The 21,365-nt window shown below is 38.7% G+C and overlaps 1 protein-coding gene across 4 annotated transcripts in view; it reads right to left on the bottom strand.

Moving 5' to 3' along the window:
• EHBP1 (EH domain binding protein 1) overlaps positions 1–21,365 on the bottom strand; it is a 307,647-nt gene that overhangs the window by 105,424 nt on the left and 180,858 nt on the right. For all 4 annotated transcript variants that reach the window (XM_058667867.1, XM_058667869.1, XM_058667868.1 and 1 more), the window contains 3 exons: positions 8,695–8,873; positions 8,050–8,098; positions 3,145–4,047 (listed from right to left, as the gene is read on the bottom strand). In XM_058667867.1, the coding sequence (XP_058523850.1) occupies positions 3,145–4,047; positions 8,050–8,098; positions 8,695–8,873 (1,131 nt within the window). The remainder of the gene's footprint in view (positions 1–3,144; positions 4,048–8,049; positions 8,099–8,694; positions 8,874–21,365) is intronic.

Genomic DNA, 21,365 nt, shown 5'->3' with positions numbered 1-21,365 from the left:
GCTCCCATTAACTTATTTATGGTGCCACAATTGTTCCTTAATGTTTCAGTTAATTAACACTTGAATACGCTCATCTCTTGGTATCCACAGGTTATCAGTTCAAGGATCTTCTATGTATTTTCCCAGATGACCAAATCCCTTCTGTAAAATGGCTTGGCATTTGCACAGAATCTATACAATCCTCCTGTACAGTTTAAATGATCTCTAGCCTACCTAACAGTGTCAAACACAAAATGTTATGCAAATGGTTGACATACTATACTGTTTATGGAATAATAACAAGAAAAGGCCTGCACATGTTTTGTACAGACTCATTTAAAAATATTTTCAATTCATTATTGACTGAATCAACACAAAGGAACTTATCGGCACAGGTAAAGAAAAAACAAAACCCCAGGTTATTGCCTAAAAGTGTACTAGTAAATCTAGAAAGTGCCATACCAGTGAGCAGCACTAATTTGGAAGCAAATCCCAGAGACCATCCTGGAGAAATGTTGCAAACCATAGCTCCTCAAACTCAGAAATTACATACTTCAAAAACAAATCATTGAGGATAACAAAGAATTTTTGCTTACCTAGGTTATATCTACTGATATTTACTACTTTGAAATTTAAAACTGTAAAATTTTAAGAACTTTTTCATTTAAAAAAGTCATAACAATAAACCATTTTATGTTAACATTTTAATAAAAATTACTTCCAAAAAATTAGGGAAAATGGCATCTTGCATTTTATAAAGCTTTTATCATGTAGGAAGCTACACTGTTATATCTATTTTTGTATTTGTATTTAGTCTGTTAGGATATTATAAATCACATAACTTTCAGAAAATGTTATTTATTTGTGGGAGAGTGACAAAGATAAATGATGTCACAGTATTATTACAAAAATAGATTTAACTTTGGGGGTGGGGTAGGATCAGAGACTCCCGTATCAGGGAACTACTGTTGCAGCAGCAAGCTTTAATGGCAATGAGGCCACACTGTGCAGAAAACAGGAGCACCAACAAAAGATAAAAAAGTGATTCAGAATAGCTGGATTCTAAATATGAGAAAAATTCTACAACTGTCTCAATATAAATTATATTGCCTAAAATTTCTTTTTATGTATAAATAAGTATTTCATAAGTCTAAAAGGACTGCTCCACAGAAAATGAAAATTCTAACTGATAAGAAAAGCCGGTAGGAGCTGGAAAAGTTGTGAAGGGGCATGGTCCTCTGCCTGTGGCACCAGCATCCCATGTGGATGTCAGTTCGAGTCCCAGGCACGTCACTTCTGATCCAGCTCCCTGTTCATGGCCTAGTAAAACAGTGGCGAATGGTTCAAGTCCTTGGACCTCTGCATCTACATGGGAGACCTGGAGAAGGTGCCTGGGTTTGGATCAGCTCAGCAGTGGTTATTGAGACCACTGGAAGGGTGAGCCATCAGTTCAAAGATCTCTCTTTATTTCTTTCTATCTTTCTGTAATTCTGCCTTTCAAATAAAACCAAATATTTTTTTCAGAAAAGGTGGGGCCTGGTATGTAACTCAATTGGATAATCCTCTGTCTTGCAAGCACTGGGATCCCATATGGGCACAAGTTCGTGTCCCAGCTGCCCCACTTTTCATTCAGCTCCCTGCTTGTGGCAAGGGAAAGCAGTGTATGGCCCAAAGCCTTGGGATCCTGCACCTGTGTGGAAGACCCGAAAAACCTCCTGGTTCCTGGCTTCAGAATGGCTCAGCTTCAGGCTGTTGCAGCCTTTGGGGGAATGAACCAGCAGATGGAAGATCTTTCTCTCTGTCTCTCCTTCTGTTCATAAATCTGCCTTTCTGATAAAAATAAATAAATCTTTAAAAAAGTATCACAATTGTATTAGCAATGTGTCATGTTATTGTCATGATATAAACAATAACAGGTTACAATTAATGCTACCAAATATTTAATGCAGTAAATGTCATCATAAAACAAGGGTCAAAGCTGTGTCATGTTCCCATTACAGAGAGAAACATGTTTCTGAAATTCAAGTTTTTTTTTTTAATTTACGCAAAAAGCGGAGAGAGAGAAAGAAAATCAGAGAGATCATTCATCTGCTGATCCACTCCTCAAATGTCCAGAAAACCAGGTTTGTCCAGACTGACAGTCCAGAGTCCAGAACTCAATCCAGGTTTCTTTGTGGGTGTCAAGGACACAAATACTTGTGTCATTCCTGCTATCTTTCAGGGTGCACATCAGCAGGAAACTGAACTTGGAACTGAAAGCATTTCTGGGATATTCTGATAGGATATTAGATATTAGATATTCTGAGAGGGATATTTTGATAGGGAATGTGGACATCCCAAGCTGCATTTTAACACTCTATGGCCAAATGTCGGCTCTGTTATTAGTATTTATAAAAATGATGGAATGTAAAATACCAACTATAGTGCAACTAAAATATTTAAGCAAAATGCTTTAAACAGGAAATACTAAATTGGCATTGTACACGTTCTAAATAAGGCACTTACTAAATGGAATGCTGAAACAACTTTTAATGTCTCCTTTTTATTTAAAAGATGTATTTGTTTACCTGACAGTGTTAGAAAGAGGGGAGATAAGAGAAATAGATCTTCCATCCAATGGTTCATTCCCCAAATGGTTACAATGGCCGGAGCTGAGCTGGTCTGAAGCTAGGAGCCATAAGGTTCCTCTGGGCCTCCCACCTAGGTGCAGAGGCCCAAGGGTTTGGGCCATCCTCCACTACTCTCCCAGGCACTTTAGTAGGGAGCTGGACTGGAGTGGAGCAGCCGTGAATTGAACCTAGCGGGGACTTGAATCTGGGATGTTAGACAATGGTGGTGGCTTTACTAGCCACACCACAATGCCATCTCTTTGATTTATTCTTATAATAAAATACCCTACTTTTACAATTTAGTAGTCTTTTATTTGAAAAGTAAAATTCTTTACAACAATATAGAATAGGGGCTCGGCAGCGTGGCCTAGTGGTTAAGGTCCTCGCCTTGGTCCCATATGGCCGCTGGTTCGAATCCCGGCAGTTCCACTTCCTCTCTATCTCTCCTCCTCTCAGTATATCTGACTTTGTAATAAAAATAAAATAAATCTTAAAAAAATATAGAATAATACTTACTGAGTATCTAAGTATGTATTCATCATTCTAAATCACTCACCTGGACCGTTTTTGTGGACTGGTCTGTATGATTTGAAGTGGATCTGTCAGCATCTGGATCAGACTCTGTCTGCCTCAGGGAAGTGCGTTTTTTCTTTGTAAGGTCTGCATCTCTATTGTAGGAGTATCCAAGTTTAGAAGTTGGAGATAAACTTGTTTTTTTGATAGGTGATTCAGGATCTGATTTGCATTCTATGGAACTGTAGTTCTCTAATTTTTCTTGCTCTGAATTATTACTGATGTCTAGAGTCTGAAGCTTTTGTTCATCTGTCTTCTCACAAACAAAGGGTGTGAACACCTCCTTCTTCTTATCACTAACATATAAGTCACTGAGTTCTAACATATCGACTTTCAGTGGTCTCTTCTTGCCTGACAAAATCTGCCCTTGGGTTGCATCTGTAATGGAACATATCCCAGGGTCATCGGATCCTGAAGTCCTTCCAGAGCTCTGCTGGGATTTTTGGGGTTCTGTGTCACTTTTAGTCCTGCGATAATAAGGGGAGGCTGTGCTTGGACTTAGGTGGTCATCAGGAGTCTGATGTTCACTTTCTGATTCTCCAACTCCACTATCATTTACAAATACAGAGTCATCCTGTGATAAGAAGTCTACTGCTCCGCTTGTAGGCTGCTGGAGTTCAGGTTCCCGCTTCAGATCACCAAGCTCTGCATAGAACTTTTCTTGATCAACAGAACTGTTTGTATCTGTTTCATAGTTTCCAACTTTATAAGTACTTTTACTGCTGTTTTCTTCTATCTGCACAACATTCAGTTCTTGTCCACTGAAATGTGCCCTTATTTGATAGAGGTAAGTCATAACAGTCAATTTATCAGGAATTGCTAATAAAACCATGTCAGAAGGTTCCAATAACCGTGAAATTCCTATGCTGGCAAATCCATCGTATGCCTTCAGAGAAAGGAAAAACAACAACAAAAAATTAACTGAATATTTCAGAAGATTCATACATTTTAAAATTTCAATGTGTTTGCAGTTATTGCAGGATTCACTCGGTTACAGACATGCTACATTAAAAAGACGAACTTCCCAAAGTTAAGTTTAGAAGTGGGGTCAGGGCAAGAAAAAAATGCTTACTAAGTAATAGCTGAAACACTGCTTTCCAGTAAAGAATATGAGCAAAAATCAGAGTTAAAACAAACCAGAACAAAAAACTTAAATTTTAAGATAAAGGAATTCAACTATAAAGAAACATTAGACTGATTCATCTCAAGTACTATTACTATCAACTTCTTTTCCATGCGGAAACTGCCGTGATTTGTCCAAAGTACAATTACATAAATCGAAAGAACTATTGGATTGTTAGCAGTCCAAAGTACAATTACATAAATCGAAAGAACTATTGGATTGTTAGCAAAGTGCAATCAAACACTCCTTGAGCCTAAAAACATGACATTTTTTAAACTGCCCATTTTAAAGACAAATTTTTAATAAACATAGTGACTCCATTTTTATTTCATAATTTTTCATAGAACAAAAAGTAGCTGATAATGCGAGGCTGAATTGTACTATTACTGTTGGTCTTTAAATGATGGTGGTAATCGGTTTTTCTTGTTTTGAAGAACCAACTCTGTTCTTCAATTTACAATTAATTATTGTATCCTGAACTACCCCTTGAAAACAGCATTGTGTTCCTTAGAAACATAGAATATATAGCTAAAAGTTTAACTATACTTTTAGAAAAGTAAGGAGTCCCAGATCTATTCTTATGTTGGGATGTAAGATGTTTACTCCTTGCAACAACCAAGTTCTAGGATCTTAACTCCAAGTTTTTCTTAAAAAGAAATAGTTGGCAATTATGCAACTATTTAGAAGGAACTGGCCTTGCACTTACTGAAAATACATTTCTACTTTTGAATTTAATTCTTGTATACTCTCTGTTGGCTTAATAAATATTGTGAAGTAAAAAAGAACATGAAAAATAAATTGTGATATTAAAACTGCTTCAATTTTCACAGTACTATGGTTCATAATATAGGCACTTCAAACTATTTACCAGAGAGAATGGCTCAGCTGGTGAGCATGTGTAGACTCGTTTGTTATTTTACATGTTTTAGGAAAATTAAAGTCATTTTTCTCCTCATGTGCCTTGACAACTTGATTGACAGACATCAATTGCAGACCATCAGGCAGAAAAGCACCACAGGCAGTATTCTAAACATTTCCCAATTATCTCAAACACTGACATATTGGTTAAAATCAGATGCCAAAGGTAAATACTTCTTTTATTCAACATTTTTTTTCCACAGACCTGGAAAATGATTAGCTTCCTTGTGGGGAAAAACTCCTGCTGCTGCTTTGCTTCATGTAGCAATTCATTTTAGCACACTAATTTCACTAAAAATATTTTACAACAAATCAGGTTTCTAGTAAGTGAGGTCAACACTTGATAGGAATTTTCCTACAGGTAACTTCTTCTGCTATGCTCAACCACCTACTGTTTTTTTAGCTGTCTGTGGAGAAAACAGAGGTCTTTCAAAGAAAAGTGTCTCATTCATTCTTATATGTCATTAAATTGGTGGGGAGAAGTCATTGCCATGTAGTTACGTTAGGCATCTGTGTGGAACTTAGACACAGGCATTGTTTCACTTCGATCAAGGGTACTTGGTGTTATCACGAAAAACTGTGTGAAGCCGGAAATAATCTGCAGGCAACTACTGAGACATTCGATTAAGATTTCAGGTAAGAAGTTGCTAATGATGAAAAGTAAGACTATAACAACAACTATTTCTTGAATAGTTGCAAAGAAACAATCATCAAAGTTAAAAGCCTTTCTATAAATCATAATGACCTGTCCTGGAAGATCTGGAAGAGAAAAAATTTTAATAAGAAGTCTTTTCTGTAGAAATATATGCAAATTGTTATTAAGTTCTTAAAAGTGACATTTCCCATATTCTTTAAAAATACATAGCTATGGGCCCGGCAGCGTGGCCTAGCGGCTAAAGTCCTCGCCTTGAAAGCCCCGGGATCCCATATGGGCGCCGGTTCTAATCCCGGCAGCTCCACTTCCCATCCAGCTCCCTGCTTGTGGCCTGGGAAAGCAGGAGAAGATGGCCCAAAGTTTTGGGACCCTGCACCCGCGTGGGAGACCTGGAAGAGGTTCCTGGTCCCGGCATCGGATTGGCGCGTACCGGCCCGTTGCGGCTCACTTGGGGAGTGAAACATCGGAGGGAAGATCTTCCTCTCTGTCTCTCCTTCTCTGTGTATATCTGGCTGTAATAAAATGAATAAATCTTAAAAAAAAAATACATAGCTAGGTAAGCTAAACAGTATTTCCTTTTCAAAATTTTGAATAGTAAATTGAAAGTTCCGCTTCATAAAAATAATTTATTTCATAATACTTATTTCTGAATTTAAATTAGCTTAACATATCCTTCAAACGCAAAAAGTGCAGGTAAAAGCCATCCTCTCTAAGGATGTAATTTAGTGGGGTAAAAAGCATCTCACTTTAGATGCAGGATCTCTAAAATTATACAAGAAACAATAATAATGGTTATCTTATATTACCCTAACCAGAGTTCTATGAAAAAATCCTATTGCTTTATAAAAATTTCCCTTTTAGATGGCATATTTCAGTGAAGCAACTGGAAATCCATGGCCAGCATCGTTCATTTACAAAGAATCAATTTTCTGATGTCAACAGTCATACAAACTTTTGGTTTTAGTCAGTAATAGAAGTAAAAAAAAAAGCATCTGAAAAACTTGTTAAATTAATTTTTCTAAAGATTCCAAGACTTTTTAATCACCAATGATTTTAAAGATTCAATTTAAAGAACATTTAAAAAGTTTAGTTTAGACCAGAAATTACTGCTTAGTTTCTCCCATGAACCTTTTTTCGTAATGGACCTCTTTTGTTGTACATACTGCTTTACAAATATAAAATGCAAAGGATTACAAACAAAATCAATTATATTTAAAAATGAAGTGTGACAATATTAATAAAGCAGAATTTGGGAAACAAAGTAATGTATGTTTTGTAAATGTTTTAATTAATGTAAATGCAATTTTGAAGAAGAGATAAACTTAAACGGTATTTGCTGGAATCTACAACAGTGGATTGCGTATGATTTCCACAAGTACATGGCTAACAGCAAAGTGGTTTGTCATCTAAATTCAAACTTGAAGCAAATGTGTTTCTGTTAACAATATGTAGGTTTATCAGTTAAACAATTTAGTAAAAAAAATTATAAAAATTATAAAACTGTGTAATTATTGTTTGCTGACTTAGGTGCTCTTTGCCTTGCATACAGAAAAATCACAACACTGTACTGTACGTGGCAAGAAACAGGTAAGTAAGCTTGCAGCACAGATAGCTGGCTCAGGGGACTCCAGCCAGTGAGCCCTACCGAACTGTCCTGAAAGGTGCATGGGTCAATAAACCCCATACCAGTTGGGAAGCTGTGACCTCAGCATACAAATTAAATATGTAGAAAAATACAAACACTTGATCATAAAATGAAAGGAACCAAATTTTGTGTCTTTTTCTTTCTAAGAACTTAGGTACTCTTTCATGCTTACTTATCAGGCTCCTGTTCTCAACCTGTGTCCACCACTTTTTAAAACTTACATTATATTATGTGTACAATACAGAATTTTGGTACACTTTTTAAAAGCTGTGTCTTAGAATAAAAGCAATGTGCTTTCACACATATTGAACATTTAATAAAGGTCATGCACATATTGTTATCTGTTGCCAGCCTGGTACCTGTGATCTTTAAAGTCCATGGCAAATCAGAGAAAACCACACATTTCATTTGAACTGCAGGAAACACACTACCTTCTGTGAGCGGCAGTTGTGACCTCACAAAATAATCTCACTTTCCCTCAAATTAATAAAAACCTGCAGAGAAGCCAAAATTGAAACTATGTATTTTTGTTATTGGCAATTCTTACCTTTTTGTTGTTTTCCTTAATATCTTGAGGATTCAGAGACTTGTAGTCGCTGAGGGAGAAAATGCAACAGTGGGTACATGCAGTATTTGATAAAAACAGTTGTTTTTAAAACAAACTGAATCTGAAAAATTTGACATTCAATAACACCGAAAAGTAACTAGCAATTTCACAGCAATCCAATCAGCAAAACTAATAGTGTGGAAAATTAAGAAAATAAATAAATAAATAAATAAATAGTGATTGAATGCTTCAATGCCTGCAGCTTTTCATCTGAAAGAGAAGTTAAGGTCGGGAACCACAGACTAGGCTTGACAACCAAATTTTCCATGAGGTAATCCCTTGTTGTGGATGTACAAAGAGTTACAGGTTTTATTTGTCTCATTTTAATACTAACACAATTTTCATAATAATTTGAAGTCAGTTCTTTGCATGAAATTATGGGAAAATTTATTTTTAAAAGGGAAAAGAGGATTTTTAGGTATCAAAAAGATTTTTCTGTGACAGATACTTGTTCTTTCAAAAAGTTAGGAAATTCAGGTAATAAAATTAGAAAGTTATGATCTCAAGATAAGTGCTAAGAAATATTTTTTATTAAAATGTTATTTAGAAAATACTTATAGGGAATGAAGAATGTTTCTTACTCACATTAAGTCTGGTCTAAAGTGATGTAATATTGCACAAAAGGATAAACCATTTCTCCATGATGTGGTAAAATTGGTGATTTTCACTCCCCGGTAGTTTTTTGTAACTTCTTTACACCATACAAGCAATGACTGACTAGCATTCGGCTTTCGACCTAAAACAGGACTTGGTATAGGACTTGGCTACAAAAAAAGAAAAGAGGAAAACATTAAAAGAATTTAATGGAAGCTGAAAATTAACATTAATTGACCTAACTAGATCATCTGAACCCTTTGATGTCAGTTTAGGTTCTTCAAAACTGACATTTCACGACAACTGTAACCTGTGTGAGGGAGACATAAATCTTAAGTTATTATCTTCGGTTTTAGCCCATGGCATTGGCTGACAAGGATGCAGATATGCAAGATTTTAAACTCCTACGTAAGAACAAGCCAAGAGCTTTACTGATGGAAACATCATGTTAAAATATTTAAACACTTAAGGGCGAATATCTGTATAACCCACACCCTGGAAAATTTCCCCAAATGTAATCATGCACAAATATGGTTCCTTTTTACATATATTAAACATTATACACTTTGACGTCTAACTGTAGCACAAACTGTTAGTGAAGAGATCAAAATCATAGTGACTTAAAAATACAGTAGTCATAGATGTATTTTAAATAAACAGCATAATGATAGTCATATTCTAACACCCTTCTTAAATAGAGTGTTGACAAAAATGTTTTAGAGATTTTAGCAAGAGTCAGTAATGGTTACAACAGCACACATTATTTTGGATATGCTCAAAATAAATTTCAATTATCACTGACAGCTATTTCTGAATTTCAGGTGAGTTAGTTGAATGAATGTACTAAATTCTAAGCATATATTTTCCCCGTTACTCATACACTTAAAATAATAATGTTGGTAATAAAATTAAGACTCTGTTATAATAATAATTTATTTTAAACTTTTATTAGTCTAAAACCATGTCATTTGCTTCTACCAAATAAAAATTACATCGTTTTGATAACTTAGGAGGCCAATACAGATGAAAGATATAAAGAAACCTACTGAATATTTCAGGATTTTAAAATTTCATTATTGGAATGCTAGATTTAGTAGTAAAGCTCAGATATAAAACAGTGGTTCTCCCTAAATAAGGTGAAAGGTGTGGCTGTAATGTCATTTAAGTTTAAAAGCAAACCATTCTTCCCACACTGCTAACTTAGGAAAGACCAATGATGCCCCCACTTGACAAAAGCTTGCTAGTGCCAAACAATTACAACCATCAATCCCTCATTTACTGTTTCTGTCGAAGATGACTTCAAAAATTATGTGATTTCTCACTTTCTAATTAACTGTCCCATTAATAAACCATTATATAAACCACCAAGAATCTAGCAAAGTGCTGCTTTTTAAATGATCACCTGCACAAGTCAATGATGAAAAATTCATAAACATGAAGTAGTGGGTAAAAATGGAATCCCCAATATTGGAAATTAACTTCATAATAAGTAGCAGTTTTTTAAACTATCAATCTAATATATCAAAAAATGCACTATTATGTCTTTTCACCTTAGGGTAGAACATGGCTTAGAGCCTCCTAATCCATGCAATCTTGAAGCAGAGTGGTCTGAAATTGAGCTGGGGAATCACTGAGAAAGGCACACACACAGTACGCTTAGATTCTCCATTACTTAAAAAGACTGTCTTCATTAAAATAGTTTTCTTGGAGCTGGCATTGTGGTGAACTAAGTTAAGGCACTGCCTGCATTGCCCACATGTTATATGGGTGCTGGTTTGCATCCTAGCTGCTCTGCTTCCAATCCAGCTTCTTGCTAACACGGAAGGGAAAGCAGCAGAAAATGGCCCAAATGTTTGGGACATGTTAGAGACACAGATGAAGCTCTTGTCTCCTGGCTTTTGTCTGGCTCAGTCCTAGCTGTTGTGGTGATTTCAGAGGTAACCAGTAGGTGGAAGATCTCTCTTTCTCTGTCGCTCCCCACTCTCCAGCTTTCCTTTTCAGATAAATAAATCAATCTCTAACAAAGATTTTCTAGATCAAATTATACTACAGAGGCATTGAACCATACCAAGCATGGGTGGCATATGGGCCAGACAATCTGCATTTATCATTACATTGATTCATTTCAATCATCAATAGCATGCACAAAGGTAATGTACAAATGTAATCACAATATTGTAATAATATAGAATGGCTTTCTATATGGAAGAACTGAAGAAAACATATCATTATATTTATGAATATATCCCTGTTTCTAAGAAGGTTGAGTACAAAAAGACTGCAACAATGAAATTAAAATTTGGATTTGTTGTAATACAAAAGCCTTCTATTAACAGAACCTACTGTACTTATTTTTTTTTTTTTAATTATTTATTATTTAACTTCAGTAATTACATTGTATTATGTGACACAGTTACATAGATACTTGGGTTCTCCCCACCCCTCCCCAAACCCTCCCACCATGGTGGATTCCTCCACCTTATTGCATAACCACAGCTCAAGTTCAGTTGAGGTTTCCCCATTGCAAGCAACTGTACTTATAATAAAGAGAAGTCACATGTAACTGAAAAAGCTAATGAAATTAAAACCTCTATAAATAGTCATGCTCATTTGCAGATAAAGAAAATTACAGTCATTGCTAAATGAACCGTCCACTACAGAACTGCCGGCCTTTCATTTAGTATTTTGCAGAGGTCATATGGCAATTCACTACTAAATCTTTCTGAAATTTTTCATATGCAATTAGAGGAAATAGCTTGCTTCCTATTTTAGCCAGATTCTGATTTTATAATGATGTTGCAGTTTATTTCATGATTTTATGCCTTGGTTCCTCTTAGGGAGCTCGTTATAAAATGGGAATGGTACCTATTCCATAGTGTTGTAGTAATGGGATCTGCCTTGTCTTTCTCCCATCCATGGATTCGTAAATTTTATCTGTCACTCTCTCCCTTGATCACTATTTTAACAATATTTGTTTGAAATAAACAATGGAATGGCAGATGGATCTTCCATCCACTGGTTCATTCCCCACATGTGTGAGGCAGTCCCAGGCTGAAGCCAGGAACTTGGAAATCTGGGTGTCCCATGTAGCTTCAAGAGCCCAAGCTTTTGGGTCCCTATCTCCACTGCTTTCCTAGGCACATTTGCCTGGTGCTCTCAAATATCCAGATGCTTCAGCACCAGCACAGTCTTTCCCACTGGGCCCATCCTGATCATCCTATTTAACAATGCAACGCATTTCCCATCACCAAATCAAGTACTCTTGACTTGCCTTACCTTGCTCTATTTTTTCCCCATAGTACTCACCATCTTACATTCCACTCACTTGATTTATATTTATGGACCTATCCCTAGGGGCCTACACATCTCTTAGTGCATAGCAGACACTCGAAATAGTTAAAATAATGCAAAAACATTTAGCATAATGTATGCCAAATAGTGGGACCATTCAAAACTGTGAACTGTAATTGTTATTATTATCATCAATGAATTATCAGTTCTGAATCCCTACTTATTGGGGTTCTTCTTTAGGAAATTTCAAAGGCCAGGAATTTAACATAGTGAAAAGATCTTCTATTTTCAAACATATCTTTGAAAAATTACATGTTATTTTAAATGGACACATAATTATTTTACATATTTATAATGTGATGATTTAAATAATATATTCATACAAATGATCAAATCAGGAAATTTGGCATATTAATAATCTCAAGAGTATCATTTCTTCTGTTCCTGAAACATTCAAAATCCCTTCTACTAGTTATTTATTTATTTCTATTGGAAAGGCAGCTATACAGAGAGAGGAAAGACAGACAGGAAAATCTATCATCTGATAGTCTCAAATGGCTGCAACAGCTAGACCTGAGCCAATCCGAACTCAGGAACCTGGAGCCTCCTCTGGGTCTCCAATGTGGGTCCAGGGTTCTAAGGCTTTGGGCCGTCCTCGACTGCTTTCCCAGGTCACAAGCAGGGAGCTGGATGGGAAGTGGCATTGCCGGGATTAGAACCGGTGCTCATATGGATCCCAGTGCATGCAAGGCGAGGACTTTAGCTGCTAGGCTACTGCACCGGGCCGACCCAAGTACTTCCACTGCCTTCCCTAGTGCATTAACAGGATGATGGATTAGGAAGCTTCAATTGGCATTATGACGTGGAATGCCTGCCGTGCCACAATGCATTTCCCACAATTTCATTATTTTTAATGTCTGAATAGTATTACATACACTGTGTATATTTGCCACACTTTCTTCATCCACTTTTTACCTATTCATAAACATGTAGGTCCATTTCACATTTTGGCTACTATGAAAAGTACTATGATAAACCAAAACCTACAAATATACTCTGACATGCTAATTTCTTTTTTTTTAAAGATTTATTCATTTTATTACAGCCAGATATACACAGAGGAGGAGAGACAGAGAGGAAGATCTTCCATCTGATGATTCACTCCCTAAGTAAGCCGCAACGGCCGGTGCTGCGCCAATTCGAAGCCGGGAACCAGGAACCTCTTCCGGGTCTCCCACGCAGGTGCAGTGTCCCAATGGGCCATCCTCTCCTGCTTTCCCAGGCCACAAGCAGGGAGCTGGATGGGAAGTGGAGCTGCCGGGATTAGAACCGGTGCCCATATGGAATCCCGGGGCTTTCAAGGCGAGGACTATAGCCGCTAGGCCACGGTGCCGGGCCCGACATGCTAATTTCTTTTCCTATGAAAATACACCGAGCTGGGCCTGGCGCAATAGCGCAATGGTTAAGGTTCTTGCCTTGAGCGTGCCGGGATCCCACATGGACACCAGTTCTAATCCCGGCAGCTCCACTTCCCATCCAGCTCCCTGTCTGTGGCCTGGGAAAGCAGTCGAGGATGGCGCAAGGCCTTGGGACCCTGCATCCACATGGGAGACCCGGAAAGAAGTTTCAGGCTCCTGGCTTCAGATCGGCACAGCACCAGCCACTGTAGCCACTTGGGGAGTGAATCATCGGACATAATATCTTCCTCTCTGTCTCTCCTCCTCTATGTACATTTGCCTTTCCAATAAAATAAATAATTTTTTTTTAAAAAAAGAAAATACACTGAGACATCTGAAGAAACTGCATACTGTTTTCCACAATGCTACCTTGCTTTACTAAACAACAGTATCTGAGAGTTCCCTTTTTTGTGTTCTAGTCAGCATTTGTTATATTTTTGTCTTTTTGGTAGTAGGAATTTTACCTGCTGTGAAAATGTCTCATTTGGCTTTGCTTCATATTTGATCATAATTAGTGATGTAAAAAATCGTTTTCTAGAAAACATTGATATTTTGATATACCATGTGCAAAATAGGCACTTATAATAATTAACAATGTATCTACCTCCGAATGACTTCACAATAACTGTTTCCTGAAGAAGAGAAGACACTAAAATTGGACCATAAAAGACATAATGTTCAAATGCAATCATTTTAATGCATTATTTCTAGTAACATAGCAAATAACACATTATAGTCAATAATGCCACCTACTTATTCTTACTAATAACAGCAATAGCATCTTCCAGAAAACTAATCAAATAACCTGTTGAAAAATCTCTTTTCATTAACCATGAGCAATTCTAGCTTTGTTGTTGTTCTAGCCTTCTGACCAGCTTTTTCCTCTTTTTTGTTTCTTCCCCTCTCTCACCAACATAGACACATATTCTTTAAAGTACTGTTCTAAATGTTTTTTTTTCCCCACTGGGGCAGGCATTTATAGTGAAACAGGTCAAGCCACTGCTCAGGACGCTAGCATAGCATCCCATATCACAGTGCTTGCTTCAAGTTCCAGCTAATTTGCTTCTGATCCAACTTCCTGCTTAAGCACCTGGAAAGCAAACAAATTCCTGGCTCCTGGTTTAAGCCTGTATTAACTCTGGCTGTTGTGAGCAATTAGGGAGTGAACCGGCAGATGGCAGATCTCTCTCCCTCTCTTCTTCCTCCCTTGGTTACTCCGCCATTCAAATAAATAAATACTGTTTGAAACTACTTTCTTCTCTCCATACTTAGAGCTGATTCACTCCCAGGACTGCAACTATCACTTCTATGCAGATGATTCCCAAATATGTATTTATAGCTAAGACTATCTCAAGTTGACATTTCCAGCTGGCTATCCTTCCTGCATACAGGATTCAAACTCAATATGTTCAAAATCATAATTATAATCTTTCCTTACAACTGGCTCATTTTCATTGTGTTTGCAAATGACACTGACATTCTATTTTTCTGGATTTGTAACCTTAGAATCACCTTTAAATTTTTCCTTCATTTATCATATCTTACCAGTTAATTCAAGGGCAGTTCTGAACTGTGGTAGTTTTTGTACTCTAGTTCCTTTTTCCTAGATCAATGTAAAACCTTCCTAACAAGTCTTCCTTTTTCCAAATTCTTCCTTATCTGACCCAATGTTGTAGCAAAGGTTTTCATAAATAACAGATAATGTCTCTAATAGCTTTCAAAGAAACACAATATGATAAAAATATTTCTGGGCAAGAATTTCCAAATTTTTCCTCAAATTACTTATCCACAGCTTATCATTCTCTGAAATCACTATGCTTTCCTGCCTAACCCGCAGCCACTTCCTCCAATCTTTGGTCATGCAGATTCCTACCTCTCTTTGGAATATCCTCTGACTCAAGTATCAGTGCCATAGTTACACATTACCTTCAAAATTTCAATTCAAGTATTGTCTCTACATGAAGTCTCTTCTAAATTTCCAGTTAGTAAGGAAGTGCCCACAGTTCCACTACCATGCCCACTCCCATCCCTGGATCTTGGACTTGCCAGTGGGTACTACAGTCCAGCCTGATGTGACCTGAATCTGGTCTTGGTACTTGCCACCTGGGGCTGCAACCTAGTGTGGCTGGCCTGTACCAATTCTGGCTCTTTTTGTGCGCCAGCTGGTATGGCAGCCCAGTCCCAAATGGCCCACCCCCAGACCCAGCTCTCACACTAACTAGTAGCAGCAGCCCAGTAAGGGAGTCCCGAGGTTCACCTATCAGCCCTACTCCCAGATCTGTGTCTCGAGCACACCAGCAGGTGCTTTGGTCCAGTCTAAGATGGCTTGCTCCCAGTTTTGGGTTTTGCTAAGAGGTTCTACAGCCTGGTTCAGTCCAGTCTGTCCCCAATCCCAGCTCTTACTGATGGGTGCAGCAAGCTAGCCCAGCCTGGCCCACTTGCAGCCCTCATGTGAACTGGTAGGTGTTGTGGTGCAAACCAGCTCGACTTGCATGCCATCCAGGCTCTTGTTTATGCTAGTGGGTGCTGTGCACTGGCCCAGCCCAGTCTCCCCCCAGATCCAACACACACATATGTTGATGAATGCTATAGATCAAACTGGCCTGGCCTGTACCCAGTCCTAGTCATCATGGTCACCTGTGGGATCTATGGCCTAGCAGGGGAGTTTTCCAAGTTCCCCTACCAGGCCTGCTCCCAGCCCCAGATCTCATGCGTGCTGGAGGGTGCTGTGACCCTGCCTGACACGGCTGTTCCCTAGTCCTGGCATGCATCAGCATGCACTGCAGCCTAGCCTGACTGGTTTGCACTCATTCCTGCTCTCACCAGTGAGTGACACAGACTATCCCTGCCTAGGCCACCTCCAGACCCGAATCTCATATGACCCAGTGGCTTCCTCAGCCTAGCCCTGTCCCACATCCATTTTGGCTCTTGCAAGCATCAAAGCATGAGGTAGCCTGTCCAGCTTGGTCTACCCAATATTCTCACACTCAACAGTGGGAGCTGTGGCCTAGCATGAGAGTCCCCAAAGTTCCCTTAACAGGCCTGTTCCCATGTCCAGATCTTGCATTTGCTGGCAGGTGCTTCCAGCCAGCCTACCATGGCCCACTGCAGTCTCAGCTCTCATTGATGAGTGTGGCAGCCTAGCTCAGCCATGTTTGGTCCACACCCTGTCCTGGCATAGCTCATCCTGGCCTGGAAGCCCCCAGCCATGAATCTTGTGCTCCCCACAGTGGAAGCTGAGGTCTACTATAGATGTTCCTCAAGTTCTCCTACTGGCCTACTCTTAGCCCCAGGTCTCATGTATACAGATGGGTGCCATGGCACTACTTGACATGGTCTGTAGCATAGTTCAGGGAAGTCACTAACCCAGCTCTCTTGTAAACTGGCGGGTGCTGAAGTACCACAGAGAGCCCACAAGTCCCCTACAGAATCTGTTCCTTGATCAGGTTCTCTTGAGTGCTGCAGCCCAGTCTGAAGTGACCCATTCCTGACCTGGATATTTCTGGGTGGGTACTGTGGCCTAGCCCAAGCAGGCATGTTCTCTACGCTCAGCTTTCATGTGCAGGTGCCTCGGCCTGACCCAGATATGCCTTCTAGTTTCCCCCCCAACCCACTTCATTGCAGTAACCTTGCCTACCTGTGAGTGCAGTGGTCTGATCTGTAGAAGCCTGCAGAAGTCATTCCTTCCCTGACAAAACTTGCCCTCAGCTCCTTCCACTCCAATATATCCCCAGACCCCCTTCCCTGGTCAATCTGCATCAAACCACAGTACCTTCTCTGCCTTGGGGCCAGGGTGGCATATCTTGGCCTGGGACTCCACAATTCCCCTCATATCTTTAAAAACAAACAAAAATAGAATAGGTAACTATGCTGATACACTGGCATTGTTAACACAAATTTGGCATTAACCAGGCCCAGAGTACCTACCAGCTACTGACTGCTTTACTCCCAGCAGTGTAACAGTTGTCTGGGTACAAGGTAACCTAGGCAGTTGCCTACAGCTGAGGAAGAACAGATTTTTAAAATGTTCGCTATCAATTTTAAATTTTTATTGATAAATTTAAAAAATTTTGTAAGTATACAATAGTCCTAATCATGTTTATTTAGATATTGATTTTTCCTTAAGTAAACTCTTGAATATGCAACAAAACTTCATTAAATTTAACCGAAATGTAAAATTTTGTAGTTTCATGAATTTGAAATTTTAAATAAGGACATCTTTTTAAGTTTTAATTCTATTGTGCCGTAATTTACAACCAGTATACTGATGGCCTTCTTTTTCTTTTTTAAAGATTTATTTATTTTTATCGGAAAGTCAAACTTACAAGGAGAAGGAAAGACAAAGAGAAAGATCCTCTGTCCACTGGCTTACTTCCCAAGTGGCCATAATGGTCAGAGCTGAGTTGATCAGAAGCCAGGACCCAGAAGTTTCTTTCAGGTCTCCCACACAGTTTCAGGGTCCCAAGGCTTTGGGATGTCCTCTACTGCTTTTCCAGGCCACAAGCAGGGAGCTGGAGGGCAAATGGAGCAGCTGGGACATGAACCAGTACCCATGTGGGATCCCAGCAGTTGCAAGGTGATCCACTAGGCTATCACGCTGGGCTCTGGCCTACTTTTTTTTTTTTTTTTAATCATTTCACTTTCTTCACATAACAAAACTAAAGTTGGACATTTTTACGCATTTTTAACATGGTGTTGGGAGGTGAGGAAGGACACTGCATATCCTGGTTCACCTCCCAAGTGAGTATAAGAGCAGAAGTTGGGGCAGCTGCAGCTGAACTCAATTCAGGCCTTCTATGTGGACACAAGAGACCCAATACTTGAGCGATCTCTGCTGCTTCCCATGGAAGAAACTAGCACTGGTACACAAATCTAGTTCTTTAATATGAACTGTGCACATCTTAACTGTTAAGCCACATAACTACTCTAGTTTGGTTATTCTACTAACAAACTCTCAGAAAGATTATGTTATTATTTAGGAGGAACTTTCACTTACATTAATACAGGAATGAGGAGGGTTAAGTGGGTACTCGGGATGTACCCATTCCATACCTGAGTATTTGGTTCCAATCCCAGTTACTCTGATACAGGGTCTTGTGAATGTGAATCATGAGGTAGCATGTGATGGGTGTAGTTCAAGTACTTGGGTAAGGACTTGAAACCTGGATTAAGTTCATGGCTTTGGCCCCTTATGGGATTTTGGTCAGTAAACCAATAGATAGGATCTCCTTCATTCTGTCTCTCTGCCTCTCAAATAAATAATAACAACAACAACAATAATAATAAACCAGGTACAGTCATTGTTACTAGGTGATGTCCTTATGTGAGTATCATTAAGTATTTGATTTTCAATTCAGGTCATTAAAAGTTTCTCTACGTCTTACGTGGCCCTTCTTAAAGTTTTGTTAGACTCATAGCCTTTATTGAAGCAGATCCTTTAACAGTTCCCATCACTCTGCTCTTGTTTAAAAAGAAAAAACAAAACAAAACTATAGCAATGGTCTGTTGGGATATATGTCTGACTGGTGAGTGATCATTACCACTGATTTTCTACCCTCACAGTCCTTAATCATTTTTATTTGATTTCCAAGTCAGATAGTCAACATGACTGCTTGTAGGAAATACTATTTGCAGGCTGAGGCTATGATGCACAAACAAAAAAAGGAGAATAAGTGTAAGAAATGAAGACGTAACCAAGAGGTATAGTAAATACAAGATGATGAGGCTACTGGTGGCACAACATATTGTAGTATTTCACAGTTAATGTTTTTTTAAAATAAAAGTATACTTTCAAATGATTAAAATACATAAATGACAACTTAATTGATTTTTATCATTATCATGCACTGTAATTTTGTGTTGTACTTTTATATGACAGGCAGTCCAGCAGGTTTATAACAGCATTGCCTTAAGTATGAGTCATATGATATGCTATAACATTACATTGGCTATGATATCACTAGGAAATAGGAAATTAAAAAAAAAGATTTATTCACTTATTTGAAAGGCAGAGTGATAGAGAGCAGGGAGCTGAACAAGTCAAGATACAAACTGGTACCCATGTGGGATGCTGACACTACAGGTAGTGGCTTTACCTACTAAGCCATAGTGCTAGTCCTGTATTAGGATATTTTTTAGCTCTTATCATTATCACTTAGCATTCATTCATTTTCATTTGAAAGGCAGAGATACAGAGAGGGAGATGTCTTCCATCAGTTGGTATAGTCCCCACATGGCTACAAGGACAGAGCTAGGCCAGTCCAAAGTCAGCAGATTGGAGCCTTTTTCAGGTCTTCCATGTGGGTGCAGAATCCCAAGCACTTTGGACTTCTGTAGCTTTCCCAGGTACATTAGCAGGGAGCTGTATCAGAAGTGGAGCAGACAGGACAGGAATCAGCACCCCTAACAAGCTGATACCACAGGCAAAGGCTTACCCTCCCAGTGTTAGTTCTTCTCCATTATTATCTTACAGAAATATTATCATACATGTGATCCACCCTTGATAGAAATATTACATAAAGCATGAATGTAATTAAGAATAAATTTACAAACAATATGCATAACTGCTATAAAAATGAACCATTATTATGATAAGGGGGATCTGAAAATACACCACATTCACGAATTAGAAGAATTTACAAGGGGCCTGGCACGATAGCCTAGTGGTTAAAGTCCTCGCCTTGCACACACCACGATCCCATATGGTCGCTGGATCTAATCCCAGCAGCCTGCTTCCCATCCGGCTCCCTGACTGTGGCCTGGGAAAGCAGTTGAGGACGACCCAAATCCTTGGGACCCTGGACTCATGTGGGAGACCTGGAAGAGCTCCTGGCTCCTGGCTTCGGATTGGCTCAGCTTCATTGCAGCCACTTGGGGAGTGAACCATTGGACGGAAGATCTTCCTCTCTGCCTCTCCTCCTTTCTGTATATCTGACTTTCCAATAAAAATAAATAAATCTTAAAAAAGAGAAGATTTTATAGGGAGAAAACATGAAGCAACAGACCTTAAACCTCTTCTTCATGAAGAAACGACCCGAAATTTACCTTTCCCTAAACCATTTCCATGGGCATATACTGAATTATGATAAATACAAAATATGAGTTAGGTTAAAAGGCAACAGTATTTATTAGGAAAATGACCCTTACTTGGTGAATGGCACCAGCACTTACAGGCCTATGAACAAGCTATAATATCTGTTAAAAATAAATGCTTTACTTTTCTTGTGTTCAGTCTGATATTTACAACCAAGCATGTCCCTTTGGATCTGGCAGTAACAGGGATTTAAAAATATATGCTCAAGGTGCTAGAAGGTCCTGTATCTTATATGACAGAGTGGTCCATATTTAGTCACCTAGATTTGCAACTCATCAGCACATGAGGATCTAAAATATGGCTGTTTAGCATATACTATTATGGTGGGGATTAAAATTTTAATTAATATATGCACTTAAAATTACTAAGGAAAATATTTCTGCATATAAAATTAAACATGCTTTTGGTCAGAGAGTATAAGAAAATAGCCTGTGGGGCTCGGCAGCGTGGCCTAGTGGCTAAGGTCCTCGCCTTGATCCCATATGGCTGCTGGTTCTAATCCCGGCAGCTCCACTTCCTCTCTGTCTCTCCTCCTCTCAGTATATCTGACTTTGTAATAAAAATAAAATAAATCTTATATAAAAAAAAAGAAAATAGCCTGTGTTGAAGTAAGGTAATTTTGTTTACTACAGAGGTTATATAGGGACAAGCCTTGTGGCACAGGAGATTAAGCCACCCCTTGGGATATTGGCATCCCACATCTGAATGCCTGAGACTGAGTCTCTGCCTTGGCTTCCAATCCAGCTTCCTGCTAATATTCATCCTAAGCAGCGGCAGATGATAACTCCAGTCCTGCCAGTTACTTGAGAGAGCTATATGGA

This window comes from Ochotona princeps, chromosome 8, assembly GCF_030435755.1.
Source record: "Ochotona princeps isolate mOchPri1 chromosome 8, mOchPri1.hap1, whole genome shotgun sequence".
Taxonomy (NCBI): Eukaryota; Metazoa; Chordata; class Mammalia; order Lagomorpha; family Ochotonidae; genus Ochotona; species Ochotona princeps.
Note: the sequence above shows the minus strand (reverse complement) of the source record. Positions and strands in the feature narration are given on the sequence as shown.